Below are 15,071 nucleotides of genomic sequence, written 5' to 3' on the forward strand. Positions count from 1 at the left end.
GTGGGTGTTTGTAACTCTCCGTGTCAGCTGCTAGGTGGAGCCTACTTTAATCTTCTAAGATAGTGAGTTAAAACAATAGATTCCCCAATGTTGAGTCATCACTGTGGTCCTAAATTAAATTCAACCTGATAATGATACATTATTCTTTTAGCCACTCAGTGGATTTGACTTGGATGGTATTAATATTTTAGGATATACACCTTATCCATTCACAAAATGGGTTATGCAAGATGATAATGTTAGGACATATGCAATTGGAAGAATAGAAGAAGTATAAAACACATCTAAGAGCTATTCAACTGTTTCATAATAGGTCTTGTATACTAAAACCCAGTGTTGTAACATTGTTTCCCAGATGCCTTGTACAAGTCTAGTTGCATAAAGACCAGAGAGATGTTCTGGGATCATATACATATTTGGGAGTTCTTTTGTGTGCCTGTGTCTGCCTTTTACTGTGGAGCCACATCACTCCACTACATAGGCAAGACTAAGGGGTCACTTCTCATTTTATTCATTTGTTTGTTCAATCATTCAACAAATGTGCAATATTTATTGAGTACCTCCTGTTGACAGGCACTGTATGGGACACTGGGGATATGGGAATGAATAAAACAGAATAAAACAGAATTCCTCCTGGCACAGCTTATATATGCTAGTGAAAGAAAAAATATGAAAGAAAAATAAATAGCACACACAAACTTACATATGCTTTGGTAAGTGTTACAAGAAGAAAATCTGTATTATTAGCAGTGAACCATTAGGAGTGATTCTAATGAGGGAATTCATGTTGGATGGAGGAGACAAAGAGAAGATGTCTACCTAGTAAATTATACTACTACTCTCTCACTTTTGGGGAACATGTTCTAAGACCTCTTAGAGCATCTGTGGATAGCCTGAATCTGTGGACAGTTGCAAACCTTTATGCTGGTATTTTTATCTCTGTGCCCTGCAGCATTGTCACACACGTAATCGGAGTTAATCCATCCTTCCACGTTTCATGCTGTGGTGTCTGTTTCACACCACTGTTCTTGTGCTTTGGAGTCATTAAGTAAATTAGGCATTAATTGAACACAAATGCTCCAATAGCATGGCAGTTGATTTGATAACTGACTCTTCTATGTGACACTAATAGCCCATTAGTATCTACAGTATGGATATGCTGGACAGGAAGATGATTCTTTTCTTGTTTTTCAAAATTATGGTTAGGTATGCATAGAGTTTGTGTGTATGTATGTGCCATACTGAAGACATGGAGGTCAGAGGACAACTTTGTGGGGTCAGCTCTCTCCATTTACCTGTGCCTTGATCCATCTAAGGATGGAACTCAGGGAAGGTCACCAGGCTTGCATGTAAAGCAGGTTACTAGCTGAGCCATCGCACTAGCCTGAAATTATTCTTGTCTCGGCAAGATGAAATGGGGAGAGATATCATTATGCTGCTCAGAATGGCATGCAGTCTAAAACTGCATGGAGTATTTATTTCTAGAAATTTTCATTTAATATTTTCAGACTTCAGTTCACTGGGTAACTGAAACCAAGAAAAGTGAAAGCCCAGATGAGAGCAGAAGAACTACTCTAGAGAATCCCCTTGCCTAACAATGGTCTTCTGTTTGCACGTTGAACATATTTGGAGTAAAAAAGGTATTTAACACATTTAACCTTCTGTATATCAGAGTTTAGCAACACTGTATAATATCAGTTATTTACTCTTTTAATTGAGTGATTAAAAGCGACACCAGAGAATGTGGGACTATATATCACTAGCCAGAAGATCAAAATTCAAAGTATGGCTCTTACTGAATGCACATTGTTTTGATGCCACTGTACAGACATGAAATTATAAGTTGACCTCTTATGAATTGTGTGCCATAGGAAAAAAAAACCATCTTAGGCAAAAGAATAGCATGTACTGAATACTCTGATACTTGGCACTTTTATAAAATTTAAAGGCGGTCGGTTTGGCCGGAGTCACTTTCTCTCCAGTGCATCAAAAATAAAGAGTGACAGTCATTCCCAACCTCACCTAGTAAAAGGTAAAACTAAAGATGGTTATCCTTTCACATTGTTTAGACAGTTTTGTTTGGGTAGGCCTTTTTTTGAAGAGTGAGACTCATCTTGGAAATGGGCTTTTAAAAACATGCTTAATTAAAAGGGATATAATATTGTAAAGAAAATAAATATCCTTTTACTGCCAAAGGCATCTAGTTTCGAAGGATAAATTATTTTCTCACCACATCTTGAAGGTCTGTAGTATCTTGACATGAGTTTATAGAAGGGAGTGGAAGGCAATAATAGTTACAAACGCTGACTTGACTGATTTGTTTGTTGTATTCTTTGATAAATCATGACATTTTTGTCTCTAGACCCTGTCTTACAAATGGCTCTCCAACTTTCATTTCTGAATGCCACAATAAAGAGTTTGTTGATTGTGAGTCACCATATATAAAGTAACATACACACAGTGAAATAAAATGTCCCTATGCACTATTTATTCTCTTCTAGCATCGTATTTTGATACTTTCTATTTTATTCTGATAACTTTTGTTCTAGTACAATCCATTAAATTGTATTCTATTATTCCAAAAATGCTGCTTGACTCATGAAATGAGGTTTACAATCTACCCATGAGTTTGTCCAGACTGCAAAGGATAATAATACTTGTTTCCCAGAGTAGTGTGCCATTTCAAAGCTTTGGGAAGCTCTCAGTTCTTACTTTAGAGAGATTCTATCTCATATTAGAGTGCACACGATTTATACTCTGCACTAAACATCTTATATTTAAGTGTGAAAACCTGACTAGCACCTAAGAAGCATTCTAAGAAGCATGATGCTTGATTTTGCAGTCACTCACGTAACATTTATTAGTGGTGATTTTTCTATTTTTCTTTTCATGCTTTGCTTTGAGGTTGCAAGCATGTAATTGTTCCTTGAAAAACTTACACCCTAGGCACTGTGCCTATAAAGTTGATGGTCTAACACAGTTCTGTTCTCAGTTAACAATTATGAATTCATGAGTGGAAAGAAATGAAAGATTATTATCTCTGCTAGCTTTCCTGACAGGAAGTCACTGGGGCATAGAAATTGGGTGCTTGTTAAGGTGGGTCAAGAATGACAGCAGAAAAAGACATGCAGCGTCCATCTGAGTTGGAATTCCTGCTCATCACAGGCTTTTAGGCTCTTTCTGAACCTCAGACTCTTCCTCTGGATATTGGAGATCTTATTAATTGTGCTATGCCTACCAAGCAGGAATGCTATATGGATTAAAATGAAATAATGTATGTGAAAGTACCTTGCAAATTGTAAAGCACTCCTTATTTATTATTAAAATATTCAGTGTGTCCTGTTCTCATGGCTGCCCAGCTAGTTTAGGTTTTACTGAAGGAAAATTTATGAACACTAAAGCATCATTCTCAGGAGTGTTTTGTGAGCACAAAGCAGCTATAGCTTAACACCTATTACTATTAATGTTCCCCTGTTTCTCTCTAACACAATTTAGACAGACTCCTATGCGTTGTGAACCTTCAGGAAGTCTAGTTCTCACAGAAACACCACTCTTTCTTGCCAAACTACTGTACTAAATAAATATGCAATCATTGTTGCCAATAACCTTGAAGAAAAATAGGATTGTTTATGGCAGTACTACTAAAGGCGGATGGCTGATTTTCTGAACTTCCAGGACTCTAAACTGCAGCAATTTAATTTAATTAAAATGAAGACCAGGCAGAATGCATTATTATACATTGATAATATATGCAGACACAGGCGGACATAGGGAATTATTTTGACAAAATTCACATAATGGATGCAGATCAGAGGCCCTGAACAAGCTAGTTTGTCAAATTTAATATGCCATCTCTAGAATTTTAACAGCACTATGAACCTAACAGTAGTGATTTTTATATTGTTGTGTAAGCCATAGAGTTGGGAAAGAAATGAAATAAAAATACAATGATTTCTAGACAGTATAGGTGCTTCAGAACAAGGGAATGAAGAACTATGGTCAAACCCTTTCAAATGATCATGGGCAGTTTTCAGCAAGGCAGTCTTGTCTATGAATCAGACCAAAAAGTCTTTAAGCTGGATGAACTAGTGATTGCTGCTTTAAGCTGGATGAACTAGTGATTGCTGCTTTAAGCTGGATGAACTAGTGATTGCTGCTTTTGTAGTGAAGATTAGGGTGAGTTTTACTCTCCTTCCACTTGATCAATAATGTGCTTGGATTGATTAATCAATCTTATTAGTTTTCACCAATACTTTTGTTATGTTTTGTTTTGTTTTTTAGTAAGGAGTTCATATAACCCCTATTGGTAATTTTTTTCACTCTTATATTATCCCAGTTGCCAAGGTCTGTTTCATTGCAGTAAATGATGGGATAGTCTAGGATGTTAAACACTCCCCTTTCCATTTTGGTTGTCTTTCAACACTTTATTCTTCTTTTGTGTCATTCTGGTCTTTAGATACAATACCTATTCCCCAAAGCTGAGCTACATGGGAAGCAAGATTTCCACATTTCAAACTATGTGACATTTCAACTTAGATATTCTCCACCACTTCAAATTCAGCTTATTTAAATTTGGACTCCTCTTAGTCCATCATTCTGAAATAGCTGGACCAGAGATTGACAGTTAATTGGTATGAGAAGGAACAAGAGTTAAGTCCTTCTTGGCCATAGTCTTAATCAATCTCCTTGCTATAAGTAGAACATTATGAACAATGGCTAAGGCTTACTTCAGTTTCCTATTGCTACTGCAAAAAATGTCAAATGTGAAAGGATTCAAAGAAAATAAATTTGTCCTTTTAAAAGTAGTCATGAGTCTCAAATGGATTTCAATGAACAAAATCCAAGGTGTTAGCAGAACTAAGCTAACATCCACTGACTTTAAGGGTAGATCCCATATTTGTCATCCTCAGCTTCTAGTGACCACTCATATTTCTTGCTTTGTGGTTCTCATAGTTCCTTTTCAAGACCAGTACTACATATCTGTCTCTCTGTGTCATTGTCACACAGTTATATTTTCCTGTAACTCTGATCTCTCCATCTGACTCCCTCTTTTACTTTCAAGGCCTTCCTGTTAATGTAGGTCTAGACAAAGTAGGACAATCTTTAATCACATATTCAAATCTAATCATCAAATTGAAGTTTGTTTTTAATCTTAATTCTCTTTTAGCATGCAACATAATATTCACAGATGTAACAGGTGAATATTTTATAGTAAGTTAGTTATTTTATGTTTTGTCAAATATCTATATTAAGACTTCTAAATTTAAAAGCAATCTAAGCAATGCCTTATATAACATTGATGTTACTACCTGATTAAAAACTATTTCTACACATATTGGTATACTAATTATAAAATTTTGACATGTTCATAAGTAAATGTTTGTTCAGAGCATATTATAGTTGTGAACATGTCACCCCAGTGATTACATGTTTAATACCTATGTCTCCATATATTTGTTGCTTGAAAATTTCTTTGTTCTTTTTCAGGGGTTCACCATTTTTATTTATAACTTCATTATGACACTTCTTTTTTTTTAATTGGGTATTTATTACATTTCCATTTCCAATGCTATCCCAAAAGTCCCCCACATGCTCCCCCACCCACTCCCCCACCCACTCACTCCCACTTCTTGGCTCTGGCGTTCCCCTGTACTGAGGCATATAAAGTTTGCACGACCAATGGGCCTCTCTTTCCACTGATGGCCGACTAGGCCATCTTCTGATTCATATGCAGCTAGAGACAGGAGCTCCGGGGGTGGGGGTGGGGTACTGGTTAGTTCATATTGTTGTTCCACCTATAGGGTTGCAGATCCCTTTAGTTCCTTGGGTACTTTCTCTAGCTCCTCCATTGGGGGCTCTGTGATCCATTCAATAGCTGACTGTAAGCATCCACTTCTGTTTGCTAGGCCCCAGCATAGTCTCACAAGAGACAGCTATATCTGGGTCCTTTCAGCAAAATCTTGCCAGTGTATGCAATGGTGTCAGCATTTGGAAGCTGATTATGGGATGGATCCCCGGATATGGCAGTCTCTAGATGGTCCATCCTTTCGTCTCAGCTCCAAACTTTGTCTCTGTAACTCCTTCCATGGGTATTTTGTTCCCAAATCTAAGAAGGGGCAAAGTGTCCACACTTTGGTCTTCATTCTTTTTGAGTTTCATGCGTTTAGCAAATTGTATCTTATATCTTGGGTACCCCAAGTTTCTGGGCTAATATCCACTTATCAGTGAGTACATATTGTGTGAGTTCTTTTGTGATTGGGTTACCTCACTCAGGATGATGCCTTCCAGGTCCATCCATTTGGCTAGGAATTTCATAAATTCATTCTTTTTAATAGCTGAGTAGTACTCCATTGTGTAAATGTACCACATGTTCTGTATCCATTCCTCTGTTGAGGGGCATCTGGGTTCTTTCCAGCTTCTGGCTATTATAAATAAGGCTGCTATGAACATAGTGGAGCATGTGTCCTTCTTACCTGTTGGGACATCTTCTGGATATATGCCCAGGAGAGGTATTGCGGGATCCTCTGGTAGTACTATGTCCAATTTTCTGAGGAACCGCCAGACTGATTTCCAGAGTTGTTGTACAAGCTTGCAATCCCACCAACAATGGAGGAGTGTTCCTCTTTCTCCACATCCTTGCCAGCATCTGCTGTCACCTAAATTTTTGATCTTAGCCATTCTGACTGGTGTGAGGTGGAATCTCAGGGTTGTTTTGATTTGCATTTCCCTGATGGTTAAGGATGTTGAACATTTTTTCAGGTGCTTCTCAGCCATTTGGTATTCCTCAGGTTAGAATTCTTTGTTTAGCTCTGAGCCCCATTTTTTAATGGGGTTATTTGATTTTCTGGAGTCCACCTTCTTGAGTTCTTTATATATATTGGATATTAGTCCACTATCTGATTTAGGATAGGTAAAGATCCTTTCCCAATCTGTTGGTGGCCTTTTTGTCTTATTGACTGTGTCTTTTGCCTTGCAGAAGCTTTGCAATTTTATGAGGTCCCATTTGTAAATTCTCGATCTTACAGCAAAAGCCATTGCTGTTCTATTCAGGAATTTTCCCCCTGTACCCCTGTACCCATATCTTTGAGGCTTTTCCCTACTTTCTCCTCTATAAGTTTCAGTGTCTCCTCTATAAGTTTCAGTGGTTTTATGTGGAGTTCCTTAATCCACTTAGATTTGACCTTAGTACAAGGAGATAGGAATGGATCAATTCTCATTCTTCTACATGATAACTGCCAGTTGTTCCAGTACCATTTGTTGAAAATGCTGTCTTTTTTCCACTGGATGGTTTTTGCTCCCTTGTCGAAGATCAAGTGACCATAGGTGTGTGGGTTCATTTCTGGGTCTTCAATTCTATTCCATTGGTCTACTTGTCTGTCGCTATACCAGTACCATGCAGTTTTTATCACAATTGCTCTGTAGTCAAATGCTTTTTACCATTATTAGAAAATTATGTTATTCTCCATGATGGGAGGAGAATTAATCTATCCCAGGTATGTACCCCCTTATTGATTGTCCAATGCAGAGTGGTCAGTCTTGACACCATATACATGCAAATGAGAAAAATTGTATTTATTTGTACATATGTATATATACATGTATGCATGTGTATTTATTGTTTGATTACACAGAAATAATTAAAGAAAATGAGGCCATGAACATGAGAGTTGGGGGCAGGGGAGGGGTTTGAGAGAAGGTAGCTAGGAGAGATAGATGGAGAAAAGAGAGAAGGAAAAGTAATCTAATTATATTTTAATTAAAACATTAAATTTATTGTAAGGAAAAGAAAACACGAATATCTGGCTAGTATAAGTCATGAATCTATTTAAGTCATATATATATATATATATATAAACATGTGTTATAGATTATATCTATAAATATAACACAAATTAAGGTTTTCCTTTGATAAAGAAACATGGTTTTCTTTACCTATTTACTAACATTTTCCTAAATCAAATACTTTAAAAATGTGTTAAAATGTGGTGAACACTAAAAATAAACAATCACCTGTTTCCTTTTTCAAGCTAAAATAGGAAGACAGAGATAAAGTATACGTAGTAAATCCCGTCTCTTTAGCCACCAGTGCCTTAAATCATGGCTAAAGGGAGCATTCCCTACAAGGCAAATAATCTATATGTCAGCATAGGTACTATTTGTGCAATTATTTTGACCTTTTATATGGGAACATTGCCAATTTTTCCCCTACTCTAAAATTTACTCTTAAATGTATAAAGAATCTTTGTTTTACTTTACACTTTGGATATTTCTAAGGGTTTTCATGATGTTCTGTTTTAATTATTATCACTAGCCTTACCAAAAAAAAAAAAAAAAAAAAAAAAACAACAACAACAAAAAAACCAACCAACCAACCAAAAAAACCCAACTGTTTTTAATATTCTTTTTCTTTAAAAAATTTTGAGATTATATTGAAACCATTTTTCCTTTCCTTTTCTTCTTTGTAAAGCCTTCCATATGGCATTTTAATTAGTTATTTTACAGTCATAATGGCACACATGGGTGAACATTTAAAAGAAGTCAATATCAGAGTCTGCACATTAATTATTGCTTATATATTTGGTTTATATGATTTCATAATTATAGATAAACATATTAGCGGTTCCGTCATTGAGGATGACTAACTAGAACAAAGAGGAAGAGTTTAGATATTCAGTTATTGAGATATGTATGAAGAAGAAATGTGATTCATGTATAAAATGAAGTTGATAAAATGATACAGTCAGAGGCTAGAGCAATACTTCTGCAGTGAAATGCTTACTATGTACACTTGAGGACCTGAGTTCAATCCTCTAACCCTACATAAAAAGCCTGGTGCTCTGTATTAGAGTTTTACTGCTGTGAACAGACACTATGACCAAGGCATGTCTTATAAAGGACAACATTTAATTGGGGCTGGCTTACAGGTTCAGAGGTTCAGTCCATCATCATCAAGGTGGGAGCATGGCAGCATCTAGGCAGGTGTGGTGCAGGCAGGGCTGAGGGTTCTACATCTTCATCTGAAGCCTGCTAGTGGAAGTCTGACTTCCAGGTTGCTAGCTAGGGTGAGGGTCTTCAGCCTATGTCCACAGTGACACACCTACTCCAACAGGTTAGCACCACTCCCTAGGCCAAGCACATACAAACCACCACATGCTATTTCCCTGGGGCTTCCTGGTCAGCCAGAGTAGCTAGATCAATGAGTCCTATGTTGTTATGACAGATATTATCTAAAAAAAAAGGTAGTCAGGGAATGATTAAAAAAGACACTTCACATTAACCTCTGGCCTCCATATGCATTTGTGCACATGTGTACCAGCACACACACGTACACATACAAACAAGCTGTACAGTCACTAAAAAAATAGTTTGGTGTTTCTTAGTAATTTAAGCATGGTATTACCACACTGTCCAGAAATATAGATATATATATAAAATAATTGAAATCAAGTATTCAAATAAAGACATGTACAAATATTTATAGGAATACCACTCAAACAGACAGAAAGTAAAAACAGTGCTAATGTCTTTGAGTTGATAAAGGGACAAACTTATTATATATATATATATATATATATATATATATATATATTTGTATAAATATATATATGATGGGTCACATGGTCCCCAATGGAGGAGCTAGAGAAATTACCAAGGAGCTAAAGGGAATTGCAACCCTATAGGTGGAACAACAATATGAACTAACCAGTACCCCGGAGCTCTTGTCTCTAGCTGCATATGTATCAAAAGATGGCCTAGTCGGCCATCACTGCAAAGAGAGGCCCATTGGACTTGCAAACTTTATATGCCCCAGTACAGGGGAACCCCAGGGCCAAAAGGGGGAGTGGGTGGGTAGGGGATTGGGGGGGTGGATATGGGGGACTTTTGGGATAGCATTGAAAATGTAAATGAGGAAAATACCTAATTTAAAAAAAGAGAAAAAAAATAAAAAAAATAAAAAAATAAAATTCTGAAAAAAAAAAAGAATATTGTTCAGTCACAAAGTGGAAGTATAGCTCTATGTATTGAACACTTGCAATGTTACGCCAAGTGAAAGAAGCTGAACTCAAAAGGCCACTTAGTATATGGTGCCATTGCTTTGAAATATACAAATTAAGGAAATCTAGGAAGATAGAAAGGAGATTAATGGATTCCAGGAGCAGGAGAGAGAGAGGTGCGAAGAGTAACTGCTACTATGTGTGAAGTGCCTTTGTGCGCTAATGACAAAAGTGATCTGCAGTTAGATATTGGGGATGGTTGCATACTATTTTGAATTGTGCTAATAGCTTACTATAATTGTAAGGTTTTTTTTGAAAAAACCTTTTTATTGTTTTTTTGTGAATTTCCCATCATGTACCCCAATCTCACTCATCTCTCTCTCCCCATTGTACCTGCCCCCTAACCTTGCAACCTCCCCCTCAACAACAACAACAAAATCTAATTGTGAAAACTATGTTGTATCACAGTGTGTCCCACAGTATATTCTCTTGTCTACACTTCTTTGCTTGCCAATGTTCCTTGCAATGACTTGTTGCTCTGGTTTCTGCTATACTATTAATACTGGAACCTCACTGGGCTGGAACTCCTCTTGGATTCTGTATGCTTGTCTATCTGTAGGACTGGATCCTTCCTGTGCTCCAGCAGTTCATCGGTGGAATAGATTTGAGGTAGGCCGAACCAAAGCCCTGGATCTGGACCTGCGATGTCTCTGAGCTGGTCAGCCCAGCAGCTCTTTAGCTCTCACACACTCCGGGCAGGCTCACCAGCAATGCCTGCAACCAGGGCCAGCTCTACCCTGCTGCTCAGGCAAGGTACAGGGCCAACTCTCCCAAGTGTTGCCGCTGGTCAGGTATATGGCCAGTTTTCTCACTCTCAGGAACCTGGGACCAGCTCTCTCACCTGCCATAGATGGGGAGGAATGAGGGAGGGGAAGAGGGTATCTTTCTCACTGCTCCACTTCCCTTGAGATGAGAGGCAGATCTCGGTTTCCCACATTCATGCCCTTGGGGCCAGTTCACCTGCAAGCCTCATATTCAGGGTCAGCACTACTGTGCTGCCCAGGCAAGGTGCAGGGATGGCTCTCCCAGGCTTACACCCTTGAAGCCAGCTCACCTACACTCTTTTGGTTTCAGGGTCAGCCGTATTGTGCTGGGCAGGTGAGGTGCAGGGCCTGCTCTCCCAAGTGCTGTAGCAGATGAGGAGCAGGGACAGCTCTCCTGCTCTCATGACCCTATTGGGGCCAGTTCTCCCACTCACTGCCAGTGGTGAGGTAAAAGAGATGGAAAGGATTCCCCGCCTTGCTGATGCCACCTTACAACAGACAAGAGGCAGGGTCAGCTCTCCCACAACCAGGGTCAGTTCTACTCTCTACCTCCTTATAATCCAGGCAGGGTTCTTCTAGTCTCTTCCTTGCTCTCCTTCCTGAGAACTCATCTGGGCCTGCTTGGTGCTAGACTGGTGATATTCTCAGGTTTTTAGGGAATGTTAGGCTGCTAATCATTCAGAAGTTCATAGAGAAGAACAGAGTATAGACATAGCCTCTCTCTTCTTTGCCACCCAATAATGTGCATGTGACATAGTAGCTACACTGGCAAAGCCTCTAGGGGCAGGAAATTATAAGTATCCTCTCAAATTTGGGCTAGAATTCATGACCCTGAGATTAAGTCTTATGCTCTATTGACTGAACTATCTGAGCACTCCCTGTAGGCAAGGTTTTATGGTATGTAAATTATGTCCCAACAAAGCTGTTATTTTAAAAATCAGGTCCAGCTTTATGCACATAAATCTTGTGAAGAAATAATAGAAATTATAGTAGTCAGCTCTTTATGTTGATAATTTTGTACATGTTACAGCTTAAGAAAATAACCAATCGTAACACCAACAACTAAACTAACCTTTAAATCCAGCAGAGGTTTAAGGAGGTACCTAAACATTTTGAAGATAAAGAGCTATAGAGAGCCGGGCGGTGGTGGTGCACGCCTTTAATCCCAGCACTTGGGAGGCAGAGGCAGGCAGATTTCTGAGTTTGAGGCCAGCCTGGTCTACAAAGTAAGTTCCAGGACAGCCAGGGCTATACAGAGAAACCCTGCCTTGAAAAACAAGAAAAACAAAAACAAAAACAAAAAACAAACAAACAAAAAGAGCTATAGAGAAGTGTAAGAAATTTTACTTTATTCTGCCCAGGAAATCAAGAGCTATAGGCTAGAATCTGGGGTCAGTTAGGGTCACAGAAAGATTCAGGAAATGGTTACTGCAAAGAATTTGAATGAAAGTATGAAGAAAGCTAACTATCAGACTGGCAGCACTGGGCAGCACTGGAAGCCCTTCTCATCTTATAGGAGTAAGGGAGAAAATGTTGACACAGAGATCAGAGAGAGCTTCGAGACAGATGGCTACCCACCAGGAAGGTAATCTGAACCTAGAGAAGGAGTCTCTATACCTTTAGCGTAATTGCTATACTCAAGAGAGACTGAGTGTCGGCTGGCCAGTGACCTTTGTGCAAATTGGCCTTGTGGTCCAGTTCTGAGTTAAAGGGTTTTTTCTATACTACATATTGACTGGCTAATATAATATGATATTCTTTCATCAGGAATCTGAATACAAGGGAAATTAAACCAGCAGACTGGGAGATGAAGACCCGAGAGAAAGGGAAAGTTGTTAGTACTAAAGTTTAACGTAAGCTCACTAATAAGTACGATCCAGCTCCTACTGGGGAAAGCAGTGAAATCTTGTTGAGGAAGGGACTGAGGTCATTGAAACCTGCCCATATTTCTTGTATTTTAATAAAGTCCAGCATAGATTATGTCATGAGTCGAGTATTTGCATCTAAACTAGGCAGAGAAAAGACAGCAGGGTTTTCATTTTCCTCTGGAATAGGAGAGGAATTTGATACACTATAGTCTAAGAAATGTTGCTTAGTTCTGTGGAGACATAGCATGGTAAACACTTCCAAGGAAGGATGTGTAAACAGCTCCTCCACAGAGATTCAGCTTCTAATCTGTCCTTAGGCTTCTGGACAATATGGCAATACTCTGTCTCAAGATTATAGAAAATCAAAAGGAGTAGGAAACCTGGATGATGTTATTCTATTTAACACACTAAAGTAGTAAGTCAATGGAGTCTAACCACCTTAGACATAAGCGATAACAAGAAGAAATGCCTACAAGTTAGAATTTGGTAGTTTTTAAGTTAAAATGACAGTCTAAATGTCAAATTAAAAAAAAAGTCCTTCAGAACACAGCACCAAAGTCCGCAGTTAGAAAGCAGCAGTTAGAAAGCAATAGTCAGGTATGGAGGCAGTTACTAGTTAGATACTGTGTGATTCCACTGGTATTCTACTGTCATGAGACTAAAATATATTTAAGCAAAAATATAGCAAAGTAGAACTCTAATCAGGTCCAAAGTATGTGTTTACTTTAAGAAAAAAAAACTTATATTCTTTAACTGGAAGAAAGATCAATAAATATTACAAATTCAAATTGATACCCATCTAATATTTTTTGTTTTGTAAGCATAATACTGCTATTTAAATAGAAATAAATAGAAATACTTCAACATACCCAAAGCTTCTGCCAGGCCCCAAACCTTCTGTCCATAGATGTCAGTCTTGTTCCAAGCAAATGTATAGACCAGATTAATTGCAGCAGGAAACCACTTCTGTGTGAGTCGCCCTTCCACAGAAACTGTGAGGTGTACTTTAATCATGCCCACAGGAATTGTTGAATGTGTCAAAAGGATCCGTAGCAAAGTTTTATACCCAGGTGTTCTACTGCTCAGGTAACTCAGCCTCACAAAGCTGGATGGAATGGGGATTTCCTCCTGTACAACCTAAAATTGAAACACACACACACACACAAACACACACACACAAACAAACAACAACAAAAATTAGTCCTCCAGCGGTCACAGGTAGAGTGAGCTAACACATGCTTTGTTGTCTGAGAAACAGAGCAAAAGAAAGTGAATACTGGGATCTACTGATGGTAAGCCATGTGTTTCCAGATTTTTATGAATCTGAGAGACCAAAAGTTTTGAATTTTCCATTAAAATCTGAATGAGAACGAGAAATACAGCCAACACTACAGATTGCTCTCGACTTCTGCTGCCAGGAATGACTGTAAAGAACAATTTTATTCTTTCAACAGTGTTCTAAAAATTGCTTAGCAAGAGTTGGGAAAGGAAACACTGCCGAATGTCAAGCAATGTTGTGCTCTAGGCTCTATTAAGGGATCTTCTTCCTTATAAATACGTACACAGGCCCTTGCTTGGCATTATGTCGCATGTCTCAATTCCACTGCTTATTTAGGCTGGGTTTCTAAGAGGAAGGACTGCAGAAGCAGGTATTGATATTTACAAGCAGAAAGTGATATTTAGTGACGAAGATTTTGGATTTAATCTTTACTGAAGTCAGCAAGTTTGTTTACTTTGGAGCTTGGAATGATCGGGAGGTCAAATTTTTAATCACAATTTTCTCACATTTTTCTTTATGACTGCATGTACAAATGGCTGGGTATAACTTTCTCCAATTTGGCTCCAGTGACCAAAATGAAAATAATTCCCACTAATTCCTCTGTAAATTTTGTAGTAAACATTGGTTTCCGAGTTAAAATGCCATTTGGCTTTGTTAATTAATTGGTATTACTTATTTGTTTATTACTACAGATGGAGCTAAATGTCAAAAACTGGTAACTAAAACTGATCTTGTATTCCATGATTTTTATTTTTCAAAATAAAATAGCCAAAGAGGCCATTTTATTCAGGATATTTAACATGACATGGAGTGTGTAAATATTTTCATTTCCTGTTTTATTACTACTCTTCTCTTTTCTCTTTCAGCTTCTTCATACTTTCATGCAAAGTGGTCCAGAGAACTGAGATTTAAATGCAAAGCATCACATACTTTTCCAGATTTGAGGTATTTTTGCCACTTCCAAGGACCTAATTTCTTTTGTATACCCTTTCAAAAAAGATGTGTTTTATATTTAATGATATGTGTCTGTGCATGTCTGTGTATGAGTATATGCACATGAGTGTAGATGCCCATGGAGGCAAGAAGAGGGTATCTGATTATATGG

General features: G+C 38.0%; 1 protein-coding gene and 1 non-coding gene across 9 annotated transcripts in view; both read right to left on the minus strand.

Annotated features, from left to right (window-relative positions):
- Tenm1 (teneurin transmembrane protein 1) overlaps window positions 1–15,071 on the minus strand; it is a 901,303-nt gene that overhangs the window by 142,414 nt on the left and 743,818 nt on the right. For all 8 annotated transcript variants that reach the window (XM_011251006.3, XM_006541491.4, XM_006541492.4 and 5 more), the window contains one exon: window positions 13,557–13,824. In XM_011251006.3, coding sequence (XP_011249308.1) covers window positions 13,557–13,824 — 268 coding nt within the window. The remainder of the gene's footprint in view (window positions 1–13,556; window positions 13,825–15,071) is intronic.
- On the minus strand, window positions 11,478–11,607 carry Gm23705. Its single transcript, XR_003953208.1, has one exon. It is a non-coding gene; the product is annotated as a small nucleolar RNA SNORA17 (small nucleolar RNA).

Source organism: Mus musculus, chromosome X (assembly GCF_000001635.26).
Source record: "Mus musculus strain C57BL/6J chromosome X, GRCm38.p6 C57BL/6J".
NCBI lineage: Eukaryota > Metazoa > Chordata > Mammalia > Rodentia > Muridae > Mus > Mus musculus.